This window comes from Ictalurus punctatus, chromosome 3, assembly GCF_001660625.3.
Source record: "Ictalurus punctatus breed USDA103 chromosome 3, Coco_2.0, whole genome shotgun sequence".
Classification (NCBI taxonomy): Eukaryota; Metazoa; Chordata; class Actinopteri; order Siluriformes; family Ictaluridae; genus Ictalurus; species Ictalurus punctatus.
Genome location: NC_030418.2, coordinates 9,467,688 through 9,484,603, shown reverse-complemented (window position 1 = coordinate 9,484,603; position 16,916 = coordinate 9,467,688). Strand labels below are relative to the sequence as shown.

At 38.6% G+C, this 16,916-nt stretch overlaps 1 protein-coding gene across 7 annotated transcripts in view; it reads left to right on the top strand.

The window, feature by feature from the left end:
• arid4b (AT-rich interaction domain 4B) overlaps window positions 1-16,916 on the top strand; it is a 171,713-nt gene that overhangs the window by 118,552 nt on the left and 36,245 nt on the right. For all 7 annotated transcript variants that reach the window (XM_053679560.1, XM_053679559.1, XM_053679558.1 and 4 more), the window contains 4 exons: window positions 4,913-5,007; window positions 10,048-10,145; window positions 10,335-10,518; window positions 13,859-14,070. In XM_053679560.1, the coding sequence (XP_053535535.1) occupies window positions 4,913-5,007; window positions 10,048-10,145; window positions 10,335-10,518; window positions 13,859-14,070 (589 nt within the window). The remainder of the gene's footprint in view (window positions 1-4,912; window positions 5,008-10,047; window positions 10,146-10,334; window positions 10,519-13,858; window positions 14,071-16,916) is intronic.

Sequence of the window (16,916 nt, the reverse complement as noted above, 5' to 3'; positions counted from 1 at the left end):
TGTTAAAATTGTCTGTTTTAAAATGTGGTCTGAATTTTTTTCCTGATATTTTCAATTTTGCCATAATTCATGAAATCATTGCTGCTACCTATTGATGGTGTGCATGTTTCTGTGGTGGTCTTATGGCTACAGTATTAAATAAGAAGCTAGGATTATTTTTGTTATCTTCTATGGAAGCACGGAAGGAGAGCGTCCTGAACTATAGAAAATCTCTTAGTACTGCTAGGTCAAGGTATATTCTCTATCCTAATAGAAGATAACAAAAAATAATCCTAGCTTCTTATTTAATACTGTACTGTTTGAAATACAACCAATTTAGTTTGATGGCATTTACATTCTGATTTTCAAGTGGTGCTAGTTTTTTCTATTTTTCTTTTAAGTGGAGCTACATTATCTAGCAAGTAACGGAACATTGACTGTAAGCATTGAGTAGCCTGATCAATTTCTGTGGAATCAGATGGTGATCCAATCACTGTTGATAAAACTGTGCAGTAGCTGATGTGAATCATGTGTACGTTTGACATGGTAGCATGGTGAGGTGCATATATTATGACGTAATGTAAATACATATATATATATTAAGACTCAATTTAAATGAAATAATGATCTGAGATAGCTTAAGACTTGGAAATATGACTATATTTTCTATATTTAATCTGAATGTTAGTAGTATATCGAGTGTGACCACCATTATGAGTGGGTCCTATTATGTCCCCTACTGAATCTAGAATGGATGAATGGACACAACCTTTGTTCTGGGTTATCAAAATTAATATTAAAGTCTAAATCATTTAAAGCTTTGTCTAATGAAACAACTAGGTTAAAGATGAAATCTGCAAATTCACAAAGGATTTCAGAATATGGCCCTGGGGGTCTGTAAATAATAATTAGCAGAATCGACTGGGTGGATGTATTTATTGTGGCTACGTATGTTATGTAGGTATGAAGTATGAACTTCAAACATGTTGAATTTATGACTAGGGTTTTGTGTGACACCTAGATTATCGTTATACATAACTGTGACACCTCCTATGCCAGTTAGATGAATGAGATGATAGATCAGAACTTCAGCTTTCATTTCCTCATATTTACATCTAGATGTGTTAAACAACATAGAACATGACACCTTGTTTGAACCCACCCACTTTTTAATGATCAAAAATATTGGAACAAGTGACTGATAGGTGTTTCTTTCTGCCCAGGTGTGCCCTGTTAAATTGATTGTTTAAAGACTTAATTGCTTTGAATGTCCACACTTGGTTTGAGCCTAAGTTTTACATGTGAAGACTTCATTTGTTGTTAAAAAGGATAAACCAACATGAAGACCAGAGAGCTGTCTATGGGAGAAAAGCAAGACATTTTGAAGCAGGGTAAAGAAGGAAAATCTGTCAGAGCCATTGCACAAGCATTGGGCATAGCAAATACAACAATTTGGAAAGTCACGAAAAAGAAAGAAACCACTGGCATACAATCACACATGGAACAGGTTGACCAAGGAAAACAACAGTAGTTGATGACGAACATTGTGAGAGCTGTGAAGAAAACCCAAAAACAACAGTTAGTGACATCAACAACCTTCACAGGGCAGGAGTGAAGGTATTACAATACATCATTTGAAGAAGACTTCAAGTGCAGAAATATAGAGACCATACCACACAATGGAAACCACTCATGAGGAGTAAGAATCAGAAAGCCAGATTAGAATTTGCAAAGAAATACAGAGATGAGCAACAAAAGTAGAGAAAAGTGTATAGAATGAATGGCTCTGCTCGTGATTAAAAATATAGAAGCTCATCAGTCAAGCATGTTGGAGGTAGTGTCATGGCTTGGGCTTACATGGCTGCATCTGGAATGGGCACACTAATCTATATTGATGATGTAACTCATGATAGTAGCAGCAGAATTAATTCAGAAGTCGACAGAAACAATATTCCAATTCACAGAGAAATGCATCCAGTCTAATTGCGAGGAACTTCATCATGCAAGATAATGACCAAAAAAGCACTGAACCCTAATTAACTGACTTCAGGGCTCTCTGTTCCTATACTTTTGCTCACCTAAAAATACCCAAATGGTCTGCCACCAAATGTGCCACATTCCAAGTTGTTTAACATCTTCTAGATGTAAATATGAAAGCTGAAATTCTGATTTATCATCTCATGTTTATCATCTGATCTCAAACCCAAATGTCTTAAATGTACAGCAAAAACAAAAGAATTGGTCTTGCTGTTCCAATACTTTTGGGGGGAACTGTATATACACCAATCAGCCATAACATTACACTTCACTAACAGGTGAAATTAAGTGAATAACATTGATTATCTTGTATAGAATATATAGTCGACAGCAAGTGAACAGTCAGTTCTCGAAGTTGATAAATAAAAGGAAAAATAGGCAAGCGTAAGAATCTGAGTGACTTTGACAAGGGCCAAAATGTGATGGCTAATCAATTGGGCCTATGCTGACCCCTGTCCACCACCAAAAGTGTACAATGATCATCAGAGCTGGACCATGCACCAATTGAAGAAGATCTGGTCTGATGAATCACTCTTCTTTTACATCATGTGTACGGCCGGGTGCGTGTGCATCACTTACCTGGGGGAAGAAGGCAAGTCAGCAGAGGCAGTGTGATGCCATGGGCAATGTTCTGCTGGGAATCCTTAGGTCCTGGCATCTCTCTTGTGCCGCCAAAACAGCTCTGACCTGTCAATGTCTTTCTGAATGTGTGCTATGGTATCTGGCACCATGGTGTTAGCAGCAAATCCTTCAAGTTCTGTAAGTTGTGAAGGGGGGCAACATGGATTGGACTTGTTTGTCCAGCACATCCCACAGATGCTTGGTCGGATTACGATCTGTGGAATTTGGAAGCCAAGTCAACACATTGATCTCTTTGTCATGTTCCTCAAACCATTCCAGAACAAGAAGAAAACATGATTCATCAGACCAGACCACTTTCTTCCACTGCTCCATGCTCCAGTTCTGAATCTCACGTGTTCATTGTAGGCACTAGCAGCGGTGGACAAGGGTCAGCATGGAGACTCTGACCGGTCTGTGGCTACGCAGCCCCATACGTAGCAAGCTACAATGCTCTGTGTATTCTGACACCTTTTTATCATAGCCAGCGTTAACTTTTTCAGTAATTTGTGGTATAGTAGCTCTTTTGTGGTATTGTACCAGATGGGCTAGCCTTCACTCTCCACACGCATCAATGAGCCTTGGGCACCCATGGCCCTGTTGCCAGTTTACCAGTTGTCCATCCTTGGACCACTTTTGGTAGACACTTAGCACTGTATACCACGAAAACCCCACAAGACTTGCAATTTTGGACACGCTCTGACCCTGTCATCTATCCGTCCAACCATCCATCTTCTATACCGCTTATCCTTTTCAGGGTCACGTGGAACCTGGAGCCTATCCCAGGGAGCATCGGGCACAAGGCAGGGTACACCCTGGACAGGGTGCCAAGCCATCGCAGGGCACACAATCATATACACACTCACACACCCATTCATACACTACGGACACTTTAGACATGCCAATCAGCCTGCCATGCACGTCTTTGGACTGGGGGAGGAAAACCCCCGCAGCACGGGGAGAACATGCAAACTCCGCACACACAGAGCCATGGTGGAAATATAGCCCCCGACCCTGGAGGTGTGAGGCGAACGTGCTAACCACTAAGCCACCGTGCGCCCGCCCCCCATCTAACCATCATAATTTCACCCTGGTCAAAGATGTTCAGATCCTTACGCTTGCTCATATTTCCTGCTTCTAACACATCAACTGCAAGAACTGACTGTTCACTGGCTGCCTAGTTTATCCCACCCCTTGACAGGTTCAACAAGATCACTAATCGTTATTGATGATGTACAAAGATTAACCTCTACCAAAGTGATGGAAAGGCCAAATTGTGGAGAATGAATGAATCTGGTCATGATCCAAAAAATAGATGCTCATCAGTCAAGCATGGTGGAGGTAGCGTCATGGCTTGGTCTTGCATGGCTGCTTCTGGAATGGACTCAAATTTTTCTTAATGATGTGTAACTCATGATGGTAGCCATAAAGTCTATGGAAACATTCTGTCTGCAAATTTATGGAGAAATGCATAAAAATTAATTGGGGGGGGGGACATCATGCCAACATAAAGGATTTCATCAGGGGGGAAAATTAGAAGGTTTTAGACTGCCCAAGTCAATTACCAGATCATAATCCAGTTGAGCATGCATTTCATCTCCTGAAGCAGAGACTGAAGTGAGAAACCTCCCAAAACAAAGAAGAACTCTGGAAAAGCATCCCAAAAGTAGAATGCAGCAGTTTGGCAATGTCATTGGGTTGCCCGCTTGATGGTAGTTATTGTAAACTACAAAAAGTTAACACATTAGATGTAAATATCAGGAAATTAAATCTGAATTTTTTATCTATATTCTCATATTTATCTTTTGATCTCAAACCAATATATCTTTACTGTACACCCAAAAATTTTTTATAATAATTGGCTGTTTCAGTCTGTTCTGAGAATTGACCACCATGGCAAGACTGCCATAAGACTGAGCACTGAGTTGTGATCTCTCCTTAAATAGATCCAGACACAGGTGGAGCTGATTGCCACTGATTATAATGAAGACAATCCTTCTGGTGACAGAAGCTGGTTTATCAATTTTTCTGGCTGCTCTGTGCCTCCCTCTTGTGATGGCTCAAGGCAGAGCCAGCTGTTGCCTTAAACGATATACTAAAAAAGATAATAAAGCTTCTTTTTTTTAACGAAGTAAAAGAAAGCTTTTCAGTGTAAAATTTGGAAGACTTGGTCTCTTTTATATTGTCTTAGAAGGTCTGCATTTCTGGATGGTTTAATTGTATACTCAATCATGTTTTACACAGTTTACTAATAGTCTCTATCCCATTCTTTGTCAAGGCACACCCATCAACAAAAGACCAGTGCTGGGCTACAGAAACCTGAACCTCTTTAAACTCTACAGGCTGGTGCACAAACTTGGAGGATTTGACAGTGTGAGTACTCGGTTACTGATTTTCAGTCTGAAGCATCATTCCAACTAGAGACAGGCCTTAGCTCAGATATTACAAAAGAATAAATGTCACAGGCCTCCCCTATTTACTTTAGACCAAAGATAAAAGTCCTAATCTATTTAAACTGAGGAAATGTACCATTTTAAGGAAAAAATAAGTTAATTTTGAATTTGATGACCACAATACATCTCAAAAAAAGTTGGGATGGGGCAACGAAAGGCTGGAAAAGAAACACTAACACATACAATAATAATACGAAAGAAAATTAATATTTTACACGTTTTTCTAATTGTATGCCCATGCATTTTACCAAAATCACCTCAACAGGCTACTACTCTTGTTTTTCTCATAATTTTGGGCACTAATGAAAGGTGACACTAAGAACTATCATATCCCATATCCACCAATCTACAAAATGTGTATTCATAATTTGAACTAAAGATTATTTGTCTGAATATACAGTTTTTATTATATTGTATTATATGTACAGTTTTTATAATAAATGTTGGTATGTTGTTTTCCTCGTCCGTTTCACCATAATTCACCTTCCAAAAGTCAGTCATAGTCACAAAACTACACTTTTCACCCTTTGTGCACTTTTATGCGCAGAAAGCCGAAAAAGTTGCCACAGGTTACACAGCTTTTCACACTGACTTTTAAATTTAAGTGTTGAAACTCACCCCTAAAGCAGGATATCATTTTTTTCAGAATTTCATTGGCTGCATGCTGTGCCAGTCAACCACACTGTTGGTTGCAATAGGATTGAGCTTTTCATGAAGGAAAATGGGAAGGCACTTCCCTTCAGCACAGACTCTCATTGGCTGTTGAAGGCTATGGAAAGGACATGGAAGCTCCTATTGGTTCAAATGAGGTGGCAAGCCAATGGTCAGAGTCCAGCGGCCATTTTGAAGTCAAGAGATAAGGAATATTCACACGCGAACCGAAGTTATAACGGAGAATATGTGAAAGATTAGGCACATCTGCCAGTAATTTGAAATGACACAATTCATGGGTATTTCCTGATGTAATAATGTGTTTTGGACTAAATATTTTTACATGATTGGCAAAGGTCCAAATGATCCAATGTAACAAGACCTCAGTTTTGTAAGTGTTTGGTTGTATGTTGGTGGTCTAACAGAAGTTGATTGTAGCTTCTGTTGTGCTTGTATCTTGAAATGATTTATATAATCGAATCACAAGACTCTTGCCTTTCCAAAGATGTATGGCATGATTACCTATGTACACAGAGAAGCTGTGTACATAACAGTTTTATACTTAACAACCAGACTTTTAACAGGTTAAATAAGAATCTAGGATTATTTTTTTCAATTAGATAGACTGATCTAGCAGCACTAAGAGATTTTCTATAGATCAGGAGGCTCTCCTTCCATGCTGTTTGAAATACTACCAATTTGATTTGATGCCATTTATGTTCTAATTTTCGAGTGGTCTGTTTTAAGGTGCATGGGTGATCGTTATACCAGGCTGCTAGCTTTTCTCACTATTGTTTTTTTAAGGTAGTGGAGCTACCTTATCTAGTGTGTAGTGGAATGTTGACTCTAAGCATTCAGTCGCCTGATCAATTTCTTTGGGATCGGATGGTGATCCAATCATAGTTGATATGGGAGGTTATTAACAAAACTGCAGTTGCTGATGTGAATGTACGTTTGACGCGGTAGCGTGGCAGGATGCATATATTAATATCAATACACAATTTCAACGAGATCTGAGATAGCTTCAGACTGTGGAAATGTGACTATATTTTCTATATTGAATCCGTATGTTAGTATAAAGTCAAAAATGTGACCACCATTATGACAATAATTAATTCTTTGTCTAAAGAAAAAACCTAGTTTGAGATGAAATCTACAAAGTCATTCAGAATATGGCCCTGAGGGTCTGTAAATAATAATTAGCAGAATCGACTCTGTAGATTTATTTTTTGTGGCTACATATATTATACTAGTGTAAAGAACTTCAAAAGAGTTGAATTCATGACTAGGTTTTTGTCTCACGCCTAGATTATCATTATAAATGAGTGCAACACCTGTTTTTCTAAGGGTATGTCCATGCGTTTTACCAAAATCACCTTTTGGAGACGCCAAAGGACCCTTGGTAACCATGGACACATACCTAGGATAAAAGAGGAAGAAAATGTTTGCTTGTCTAAATATATCAAAAAAGCCAACAAGTTTCTTTTTTTTTTTCCACATAACTGTATGGATGTGTGCGTGTGTGTGTATAATATATATATATATATATATATATATATATATATATATATATATATATATACACATACACACACACACACACACATACATACATACATACACACATGTACATTCATGGGAAAAAATAAGTACACCACATGGATACACTATCAAATGACATAAAATTGACATTTTGTAATAATTTTCACAATTTAAATGAACAAAAAATAGATTAGTTACATGGAAAAAGTACGCACGCCCCTACATTTATCACACCTTCATATCCATAAAAATTAGACTCAGGTGTTCAAGATTGGGTGCCAGTGATTAGAAACTGCTTAGGGAGTGAAGTTGGAACCGGTCTTATTTATGCCCCTCTCATATCTAGTGTCTGGTGTTCCCTTTGCTATTGAGGTGTATGGTGTCATCAGAAAAGGGTTGAGTTTCTATACATCTGGCAAGGGATTTAAAAAGATCTCCAAATTATTTGAAATACATCATTCCACTGTAAAGAAAAAAAATTACAAGTGCAGCAGATTTCAAATGACTGTCAATTTGTCCAGGACTGGCCAGCCCAGCAAAGTGCAGACCATCTAGTGCAAAAAGAAGGGGGTGGTGAAATTATTCAAAGGAAATGTAAAAATATTTTTTCAATTTTACACAGTGTTTTTGACCATTATCCTTGCCATATTTGTGAAAGAATATCATGTTATCATACTTGTAAATCAAATATCATGTTTAAGATTTAATGAAAATATATGTGGTTTACCTTAACTTGAACATATAGGAAGAATAAACATGTTGAAATACATAGGTAATTATTTTGAAAATGCAACCAAAGGACATAAATGAGAGACAAAGAATTTCTTGATTTATTTCTACTGCAAATAAACACTTCACTTTCCTAGCTTTGATGGCCCTGTATAATCCTCTTTTGAATCTTTGTAGTCCAATGCCTTTTTTGAAATGGTCAGCACTTTTATATAATAACTGCATGGAGTAGACCATTTTTCATATATGCCCCGAGCTTAAATTGGGACACACTCAACTGCATTTTGGAACTGTTTTGTTGTTGTTGTTTAGATGAAAAAACACTCCGACCCAGAAATATCTTTGTTTTGCATAATTGTCCACCAGGCAATTATGTTGAAAGTTCAAATTGTTGAACTTTTTAACCACTCTTCCATGCAATATTCTTTCAGTTGCAAGATGTTTAAGGGTTTTCTTGCATGTACTGCCTGTTTCAAATCTTCCTACAACATTTGAATCAATGGGATTCAAATTCAAGCTTTGACTAGGCCATTCCATAACCCTCCATTTCTTCTTTTTGAGCCATTCCTTGGTGGATTTTCTAGTGTGCTTAAGATCATTATCCTGTTGAAAGGTCCACTTTCAGTTCAGCTTCAACTTTTGGACAGATGGCCTCACATTATCTTCAAGCTCTCCATATGACACAGAGTTCATAGTTGAATCAATGAATGCAAGGAGCTGTCCAGTCCCTGAGGCAGTGAAGCAACCCCAAACCATAACATTTCCACCACCGTGCTTCACAGTTGGTATGATGTGCTTCTTCTGAAATGCTGTCTTTGGTCTGCGCCAAACATGTCTGCTGTTACTGTGGCCAAACAACTCTATCTTTGATTCATGTGCCCAGAGCACATTATTATAAAAGGCCTGGTTTTTGCCTATATGCTCATTGGCAAAATGTGGTCTTGCAAAGGATTTTTCCTGGCACGCCTCCCATGCATGTCAAATTTGTGATTGTAGAAGCATGCATTTTGACACCAACAGTTGTAAGACTTACTAGCAGATCCTGTGAGGGTTCTTGGAGACTTCTTGGGCTGAATTTGAAATCTGTGCCATTTGCAGATTATTTTCCTTACAGTGGAATGATTTATTTCAAATAATTTACATCTTATAATAAATAAATATAAAACAATCTTTTTAAAACAAATTTTAAGTTGTGTGTATGTTGTGCCTTGTCTTTATATAACACTCTAATGTCCCCTTGAGATCAGTAAAGACTTGACTTAAAGTTCTGCCTATATGAACACAGAGAGTCCGTCCCTCAAACAAACTTCCATGACCAGTGGTGTTATTCTTATTTAGCTAAGATGTACACTGTGATAGTTGTCAATTTTAGCAGATTAAATTATTGAATTATCAGATTTTATTTTTTGAACATGACCACTGTAGCTATGATTTGCTATAAAACAACAGTGGCTAATATGCATTAGAGGCTAAAAGTGCCTTTTTTCCTTCAGCATGTCATTTCCTTTAATCTTTATTCATTTAAAATTACATACATTATTGAATTAAAGAAGATATAGAAAACAACTTAAATTATAAGTATTTTATATACTTAGAAATTTCCTTTAAGTGAATACTTTAACTGGACACTGGGGGGCAGTAGTGGCTTAGCGGTTAAGGCTCTGGGTTACTGATCGGAAGGTCAGGGTTTCAAGCCCCAGCACTGCTGCCACTGTTGCCACTGTTGGGCCCTTGAGCAAGGCCCTTAACTCTCTCTGCTCCAGGGGCACTGTATCATGGCTGACCCTGCACTCTGACCCCAACTTCCTAACATGCTGGGGTATGTGAAGAAAAGAATTTCACTGTGCTGTAATGTATATGTGACCAATAAACACAAAAGCATGATCTGAATTTGCTGGTCATGCAGAGTTTTTTCCAGTCAAGTACCTTTTTTGTTGTTTTCTGGTTCCAGTATCACATTTTGAGCCACTGTTTCTCTCTTCCTCTTCTGCTTCTCTCTTCCTTCTTCTGCTTTCTTTTGTCATTCTTTTCATGGCAGATTGAGAGTGGATCTATTTGGAAACAAGTGTATCAAGATCTGGGAATCCCTGTGTTGAACTCTGCTGCAGGTTACAATGTCAAATGCGCCTACAGAAAGTATGTAGTCCATGCCAACTGTTATCATTCAATGAAAAAGCAACTACTGTATACTGAATGTCTCTCAGTTTCATAATTTTTTATTAATAAATAATTTATTTTATAATTTATTAATAAATAATTTATTAATTTCGTTTAGTTTACAAACTGTTCTTTGCTTTTCGCGTTAGACTTGTGCATGTTCCACAGGTATCTTTATGGTTTTGAGGACTACTGCACCTCAACAGGGATCACATTCCGCATGGACCTGCCATTTAAAGCATTGGAGAGTTCTCACACCGATAACAGTGTTGAAGGACCAGCAGAGAGAACAATCATTGTTGACCCAAAATCTGATCCAGAGATATCACTAAGCACAAAAAATATTATCAAGGTATCAACACCACATCTCACTGCCTTTCAGCTACTGTACAACACAAAACACTTTAATGTTTGTAACCAGGAAAAAAGCCTGGGCAACCTGGTTGCAAAAAGCCTTAAGTAGCCTTGCAACCTGACACTATTTGCTTATCTGATTGAAGATTCTTTCAAGAATTTTATTTAGGAATTGGATTGACATTAGCTAAACTAATCCACTTATTACTATGTATTACCACTAAAAGACAGGGAGTGCTCTTTGGCTAAACTAACACTTTCAAATGGTGCGGCTCTAGAAGATCCTTATAGGTTGGTTTCCTGTCACTGGCTAATGATCCTGAGTGGTGGAGAGCCTGCAATGCCTGGACATACAGTATCTCACAAAAGTGAGTACACCCCTCACATTTTTGTAAATATTTGATTATAACTTTTCTTCAGTGTTGTCACATGAAATGACACTTTGCTACAATGTAAAGTAGTGAGTGTACAGCTTATGTAACAGTGTAAATTTACTGTCCCCTCAAAATAACTCAACACACAGCCATTAATGTGTAAACCACTGGCAACAAAAGTGAGTACACCCCTAAGTGAAAATGTCCAAATTGGGCCCAAAGTGTCAATATTTTGTGTGGCCACCATTATTTTCCAGCACTGCCTTAACCCTCTTGGGCATGGAGTTCACCAGAGCTTCACAGGTTGCCACTGGAGTCCTCTTCCACTCCTCCATGACGACATCACGGAGCTGGTGGATGTTAGAGAGCTTGTGCTCCTCCACCTTCCATTTGAGGATGCCCCACAGATGCTCAATAGGGTTTAGGTCTGGAGACATGCTTGGCCAGTCCATCACCTTCACCCTCAGCTTCTTTAGCAAGGCAGTGGTCATCTTGGAGGTGTGTTTGGGGTCGTCATCATGCTGGAATACTGCATACGGATCATGGTCTGCTTCAGTATGTCACAGTACATGTTGGGATTCATGGATCCCTCAATGAATAGCCGTATGAGTGCTGCCAGCATCGCTGCAGAGGTTGAAGGGGTGGGGGGGGTCAGCCTGTCAGTGCTCAGACCATACGCCGCACACTGCATCAAATTGGTCTGCATGGCTGTCGTCCCAGAAGGAAGCCTCTTCTAAAGATGATGCACAAGAAAGCTGGCATACAGTTTGCTGAAGACAAGTAGACTAAGGACATGGATTATGAGAACAAGATAAACTTATTTGGTTCAGATGGTGTCAAGCGTGTTTGGCAGCAACCAGGTGAGGAGTACAAAGACAAGTGTGTCTTGCCTACAGTCAAGCATGGTGATGGGAGTGTCATGGTCTGGGGCTGCATGAGTGCTGCCGGCACTGGAGAGCTACAGTTCATTGAGGGAACCATGAATGCCAACATGTACTGTGACATAATGAAGCCTTCGGCAACTTGGCCACAGGCCAGTATTCCAGCATGATAACAACCCCAAACACACCTCCAAGACGACCACTGCCTTGCAAAAGAAGCTGAGGGTGAAGGTGATGTTCTAAACCCTATTGAGCATCTGTGGGGCATTCTCAAATGGAAGGTGGAGGAGCACAATGTCTCTAACATCCACCAGCTCTGTGATGTCGTCATGGAGGAGTGGAAGAGGACTCCAGTGGCAACCTGTGAAGCTCTGGTGAACTCCATGCCCAAGAGGGTTAAGGCAGTGCTGGAAAATAATGGTGGCCACACAAAATATTGACACTTTGGGCCCAATTTGGACATTTTCACTTAGGGGTGTACTCACTTTTGTTGCCAGTGGTTTAGACATTAATGGCTGTCTGTTGAGTTATTTTGAGGGGACAGCAAATTTACACTGTTATACAAGCTGTACACTCACTACTTTACGTTGTAGCAAAGTGTCATTTCTTCAGTGTTGTCACATTAAAAGATATAATCAAATATTTACAAAAATCTGAGGGGTGTACTCACTTTTGTGAGATACTGTATGCATATCTAATAGAAGCTATGGGTGTTTATACTAGTGAGAAATTGAAGGCAGACAAGACTCTTGATGTTTGTGGGCATGTTCAAGATGGAATGTTTTACAATTACAACATCTAGGATGTCATGAGACAGAAGGCAGTGGTGCTGCCCAGCCAGATACCATATTCCAGATACCATATTCGTTGAGCTAACTCATTTGTTAGCTCAACAAATTTAGCTAGCTAATTGTCTCCATTATAGGCAATTACTCAGTAAAAATGTGATCTAGCTATCTAGAATTAGCTAGCAAGTTTCTCGATGTAGACAAGCTATGTAGGTTTGTTAAAGAATTATAAATTTGTCATGTTTGCAAACAAGCAAGCTAAGTCTGTTAAAATCTTAGTTATCACACCAACTTCCCTGATATGATGGTTAGCTACTTGGCTGAGATGAAATGGGCACTGCAAAAACTGAGCTCCTTGGACCAATTATAACTCCTAATTGCCTGCAACCACAACTGTAGTCTGTTTGCTTGAAAAGGTGTCTGATAGTCTCTGTACAATTAAATTGCAAAGTGCAAGACGCTCAAGCATTTTGGGTGGATTCAGACAGTAGTTGAAGCGATGGGGGCACAAATCTTTTATTTAATCATTCCAGGCATGATCTACCATCATCCGATTTTGCCTTGTTAATAATGTTGCAGTAAAATACTTTTATGACTGATCTACCAGATCCACCCTTGTTTTCTAAATATGGAAAAAAGCTAATGATGCAGTCTAATAACAGTTATGCTATGATTGCTTAGGACTACAATTGCCATGAACAGTTTTGCACTCAAGTCTTCATCAGTGAACAGTGGATAAGTTCAACAAAGCAGACTTCATGTGAAAACTGTAATGAATTTCCTTGGTACACAATTGCAGTATGTGACCATGTAGTACACAGTTATAGAAGGAATTTATTTGTGCAATAATTGCATTCTCTGTTGTCACTTAGATGAGGATGGGTTCCCTTTTGAGTCTGGTTCCTCTCAAGACTTCTTCCTCATATTATCTCAAGGATTTTTTCCTTGCCACCATCGCCTCTGGCTTGCTGATTAGGAATAAATTCATACATTTACAATTTATATCCTTAATTTATATATTTCTGTAAAGCTGCTTTAGGACACTATGCATTGTTAAAAGCGCTATACAAATAAAACTCAATTGAATTGAATGATGACACTTTTTTTACCTTTTATAAACAGTATAATTGTGCAGGTTCAGGCTATTTGTGTTAATTGATAGAAAAATCATATGTTCAACAGTGAATAAAAGGCTCACAAAAATGCAGATGTTGCCTGAGTTTAACACCACTGAATTAAAAGCATAATATGTCAAGTGGAATTTTGAAAATATTTGTTTGTAAAATTACTTTTAGGAGGAGAAATCAGAAGAAGCAGGACTTTTAAAGACCAAAGTGAACATCACAAGCCTGAAGGAAGAAGACAGGATCTGTAGTGATGAGGAAGACAATGGTATTGATAAAGAGCCCCACAAACTCAAAGCTGAAGAAGCTGCACCAACAGAAGGTCCAAGCACAGAGAACATGAAGGTGGAACCATGTAAGGACCAGAACAAGGAGCTGTTACGGTAGGTGTAACTTGCAACACCAGGCTACACTGTGATTTTCAGCACTTTGGATTGAATTACAAATGCAAAGAGGAGACACAGGTTTAAAAATGTTACAACTTGAAAAGAGTGAACAAAAGTAAAAGGGACTATACTGTTGAAGTATGCTACTATATGGGTGGCTGTGGCTCAGGTAGTAGAGCAGGTTGTCCACTAATCGTAGGGTTGGCGGTTCGATTCCCGGCCCACATGACTCTACATGCCGAAGTGTCCTTGGGCAAGACACGGAACCCCAAGTTGCTCCCGATGGCTAGTTGGCGCCTTGCAAGACAGCTCTGCTACCATTGGTGTGTGAGTGTGTGTGTGTGAGAATAGGTGAGTGAGACACAATGTAAAGTGCATTGAATAAAAGCGCTATATAAGTGCAGACCATTTACCATTTAGTCTTGCCAAAACCAGAGAAATTGCATAGGTCATTATTCAGTGAAAATAAGTTAAAGAAAGCAAGTGAGTAAGATGTTTAAAGATGCTCTAGTTGTTAATTAAAATACATTAAAGCACAGTCACCTCCTTTTTATGTAACAATTTACAGTCACACACTCTTTTGAAGTCTGAAACAATGTAGCTGTCTTGAGTGTACATGTTTGAATTGACTTGACTTAAGGCCTGTTCACAAGTGGGATGTTTTTTTTCAGTGCGTTAAACAGTCCATTTAACACTTCGTGTCTAAATCAATGGCTGTCAACAGGAGTGCTCACACCCACATGTTTAATGCGTGCCGTCAAAGCGTAAAACTTTAACAACGAGGGGTTAATTTTTTTTAGGTGCCATGTTAAAAACTGGCCAACAAATGAGATTCACAATTTTGGTCACATGCCTGGAGCTGCTGAAGTTGCATAAAACTACATCTTGATGGCACTCGTGCACAAAACCAATTTGCCGAGAGAAAGTGAGTTTAAAAAAAAAAATAAATAAAAGTCTGATACAGTATGATGATGCTATCTTTTACGTATGAACAACGTAATGAAGAATGCCACACCGACTACAAAAAAGGAGGAGGAGTTGTTCAATTAAAACATCTTTACTAGCATCCACCATTTTTGTAAGAGAGTGAATAAATGACATACCCGAAATAAAATGTGCACTGCTCATGAATCCTTCTGGCTACACACATAAACAAGGAATCTCTGAAAGATGATACAGAGTTCAAGACACGGAATTTCCCAGACTACTTACGTGTGTGTGTGTGTGAGATATATATACACACACGACATTTCACCAGACTTTGGTATTAACTCAAGAAATCCACACATTAAGAAATCCAAACATTAAAGTCCATAAATGAAGTTATGTGTAATAAAGTGGAATGACACAGGAAAAAATGTATTGAACACGCTAACTGAAATTTATTTAATACTTAGTGGAGAAGTCTTTGTTTGTAATGACAGCTTCAAGACGCTTCCTGTATGAAGAAATTAATCGGCCACAGTATTCAGGTGTGATTTTGACCCATTCTTCTAAACATATTGTCTTTAAATCTTGTTCAATTAGATTCAAGTCAGGTGATTTACTGGGCCATTCTAATGCCTTGATTTTTTTTTCTTCTCTGAAACCAATTGAGAGTTTCCTTTGCTGTATGTTTTGGATTGTTGTCCTGCTGGAAGGTCCACCTATGTCTCATCTTCATCATCCTCGTGGATGGCAGTAGATTCTTCTCAAGAGTCTCCCGGTAAAGGGCTCCATTCATCATTCCTTCAATTATATGAAGTCTGCCAGTACCATGTGATGAAAAACAGCCCCACACCATGAAGTGTTTTTAGGGTGATGTGAAGTGCCATTTCTTGTCCAAACATGGTGTGTAGTATGGACAGCCAAAAAGTTCAATTTTGCTCTTGTCTGACCAGACTACACTCTCCCAGTATTTCATAGGCTTGACCAAATGAGTTGTAGCAAACCTTAAATGAGCTTCAATATGCCTTTTCTTTAGTAATGGAGACTTGTGGGGTGAGTGTGAGCAGTGGAGTGCATTGCCTATTGTTTTCTCTGTGACGATGATACCTGCTGCCTCCAAGTGTTTCTGTAGCTCTTTCTGAGTGGTCCTTGGCTCTTGGGCTACTCTTCTGACTCCCTGGTCAGATATCTTGTGAGGAGCTCGTGTGCGTGGCTGGTCGATGACGGAGTGATGTTGCTTCCATTTGCGGATAATGGCCCCACTGGTGCTTACTGGAAGATTCAGAAGTTTTGAAATACGTCTGTATACAATTCCATCAATATGTTTTGCAACAATAAGGTCGCGAAGCTCTTGGGAGAGCTCTTTGCTTTTACCCATCATGAGATGCTTGTGTGACACCTTGGTAATGAAAAGCCTTTTTATAGACCATCAATTTACTAACCCAGCCAATATTAATTTGCACAGATTGGAGGTATAATTACTTACAGATTTCAGCTGGTTCCTTGCCTTACCTTGCCTTAGAGAACTGCTTTTTCTTAGCGTGTTCAATACTTTTTCCTGTGTCATTCCACTTTATTACACATAACTTTATTTATAGACTTTAATGTTGTGAATTCTTTATATTTGCAGATTTCTTGAGTTAATACTGATATCTGGTCAAAATTTCATGTGAATAACTGCATTGAAAAATATTTACTAAAAAAAAATATCTATTTCCTGCACTGTACATATAATATGTGCGAGTAATCTATTTCATTCTTTCAGTGTTGTTTTATATACTAAATGGCATAATATATTTCCTTTTGTCTCTTTCCTGAAATATTTCACACCGCTGCTCAACGATAATCCGCTGATTGATTGCTTGATTGTTTATTGTATTTTACATTACCTGGCATAGGTGTAAAATACTCTCAAT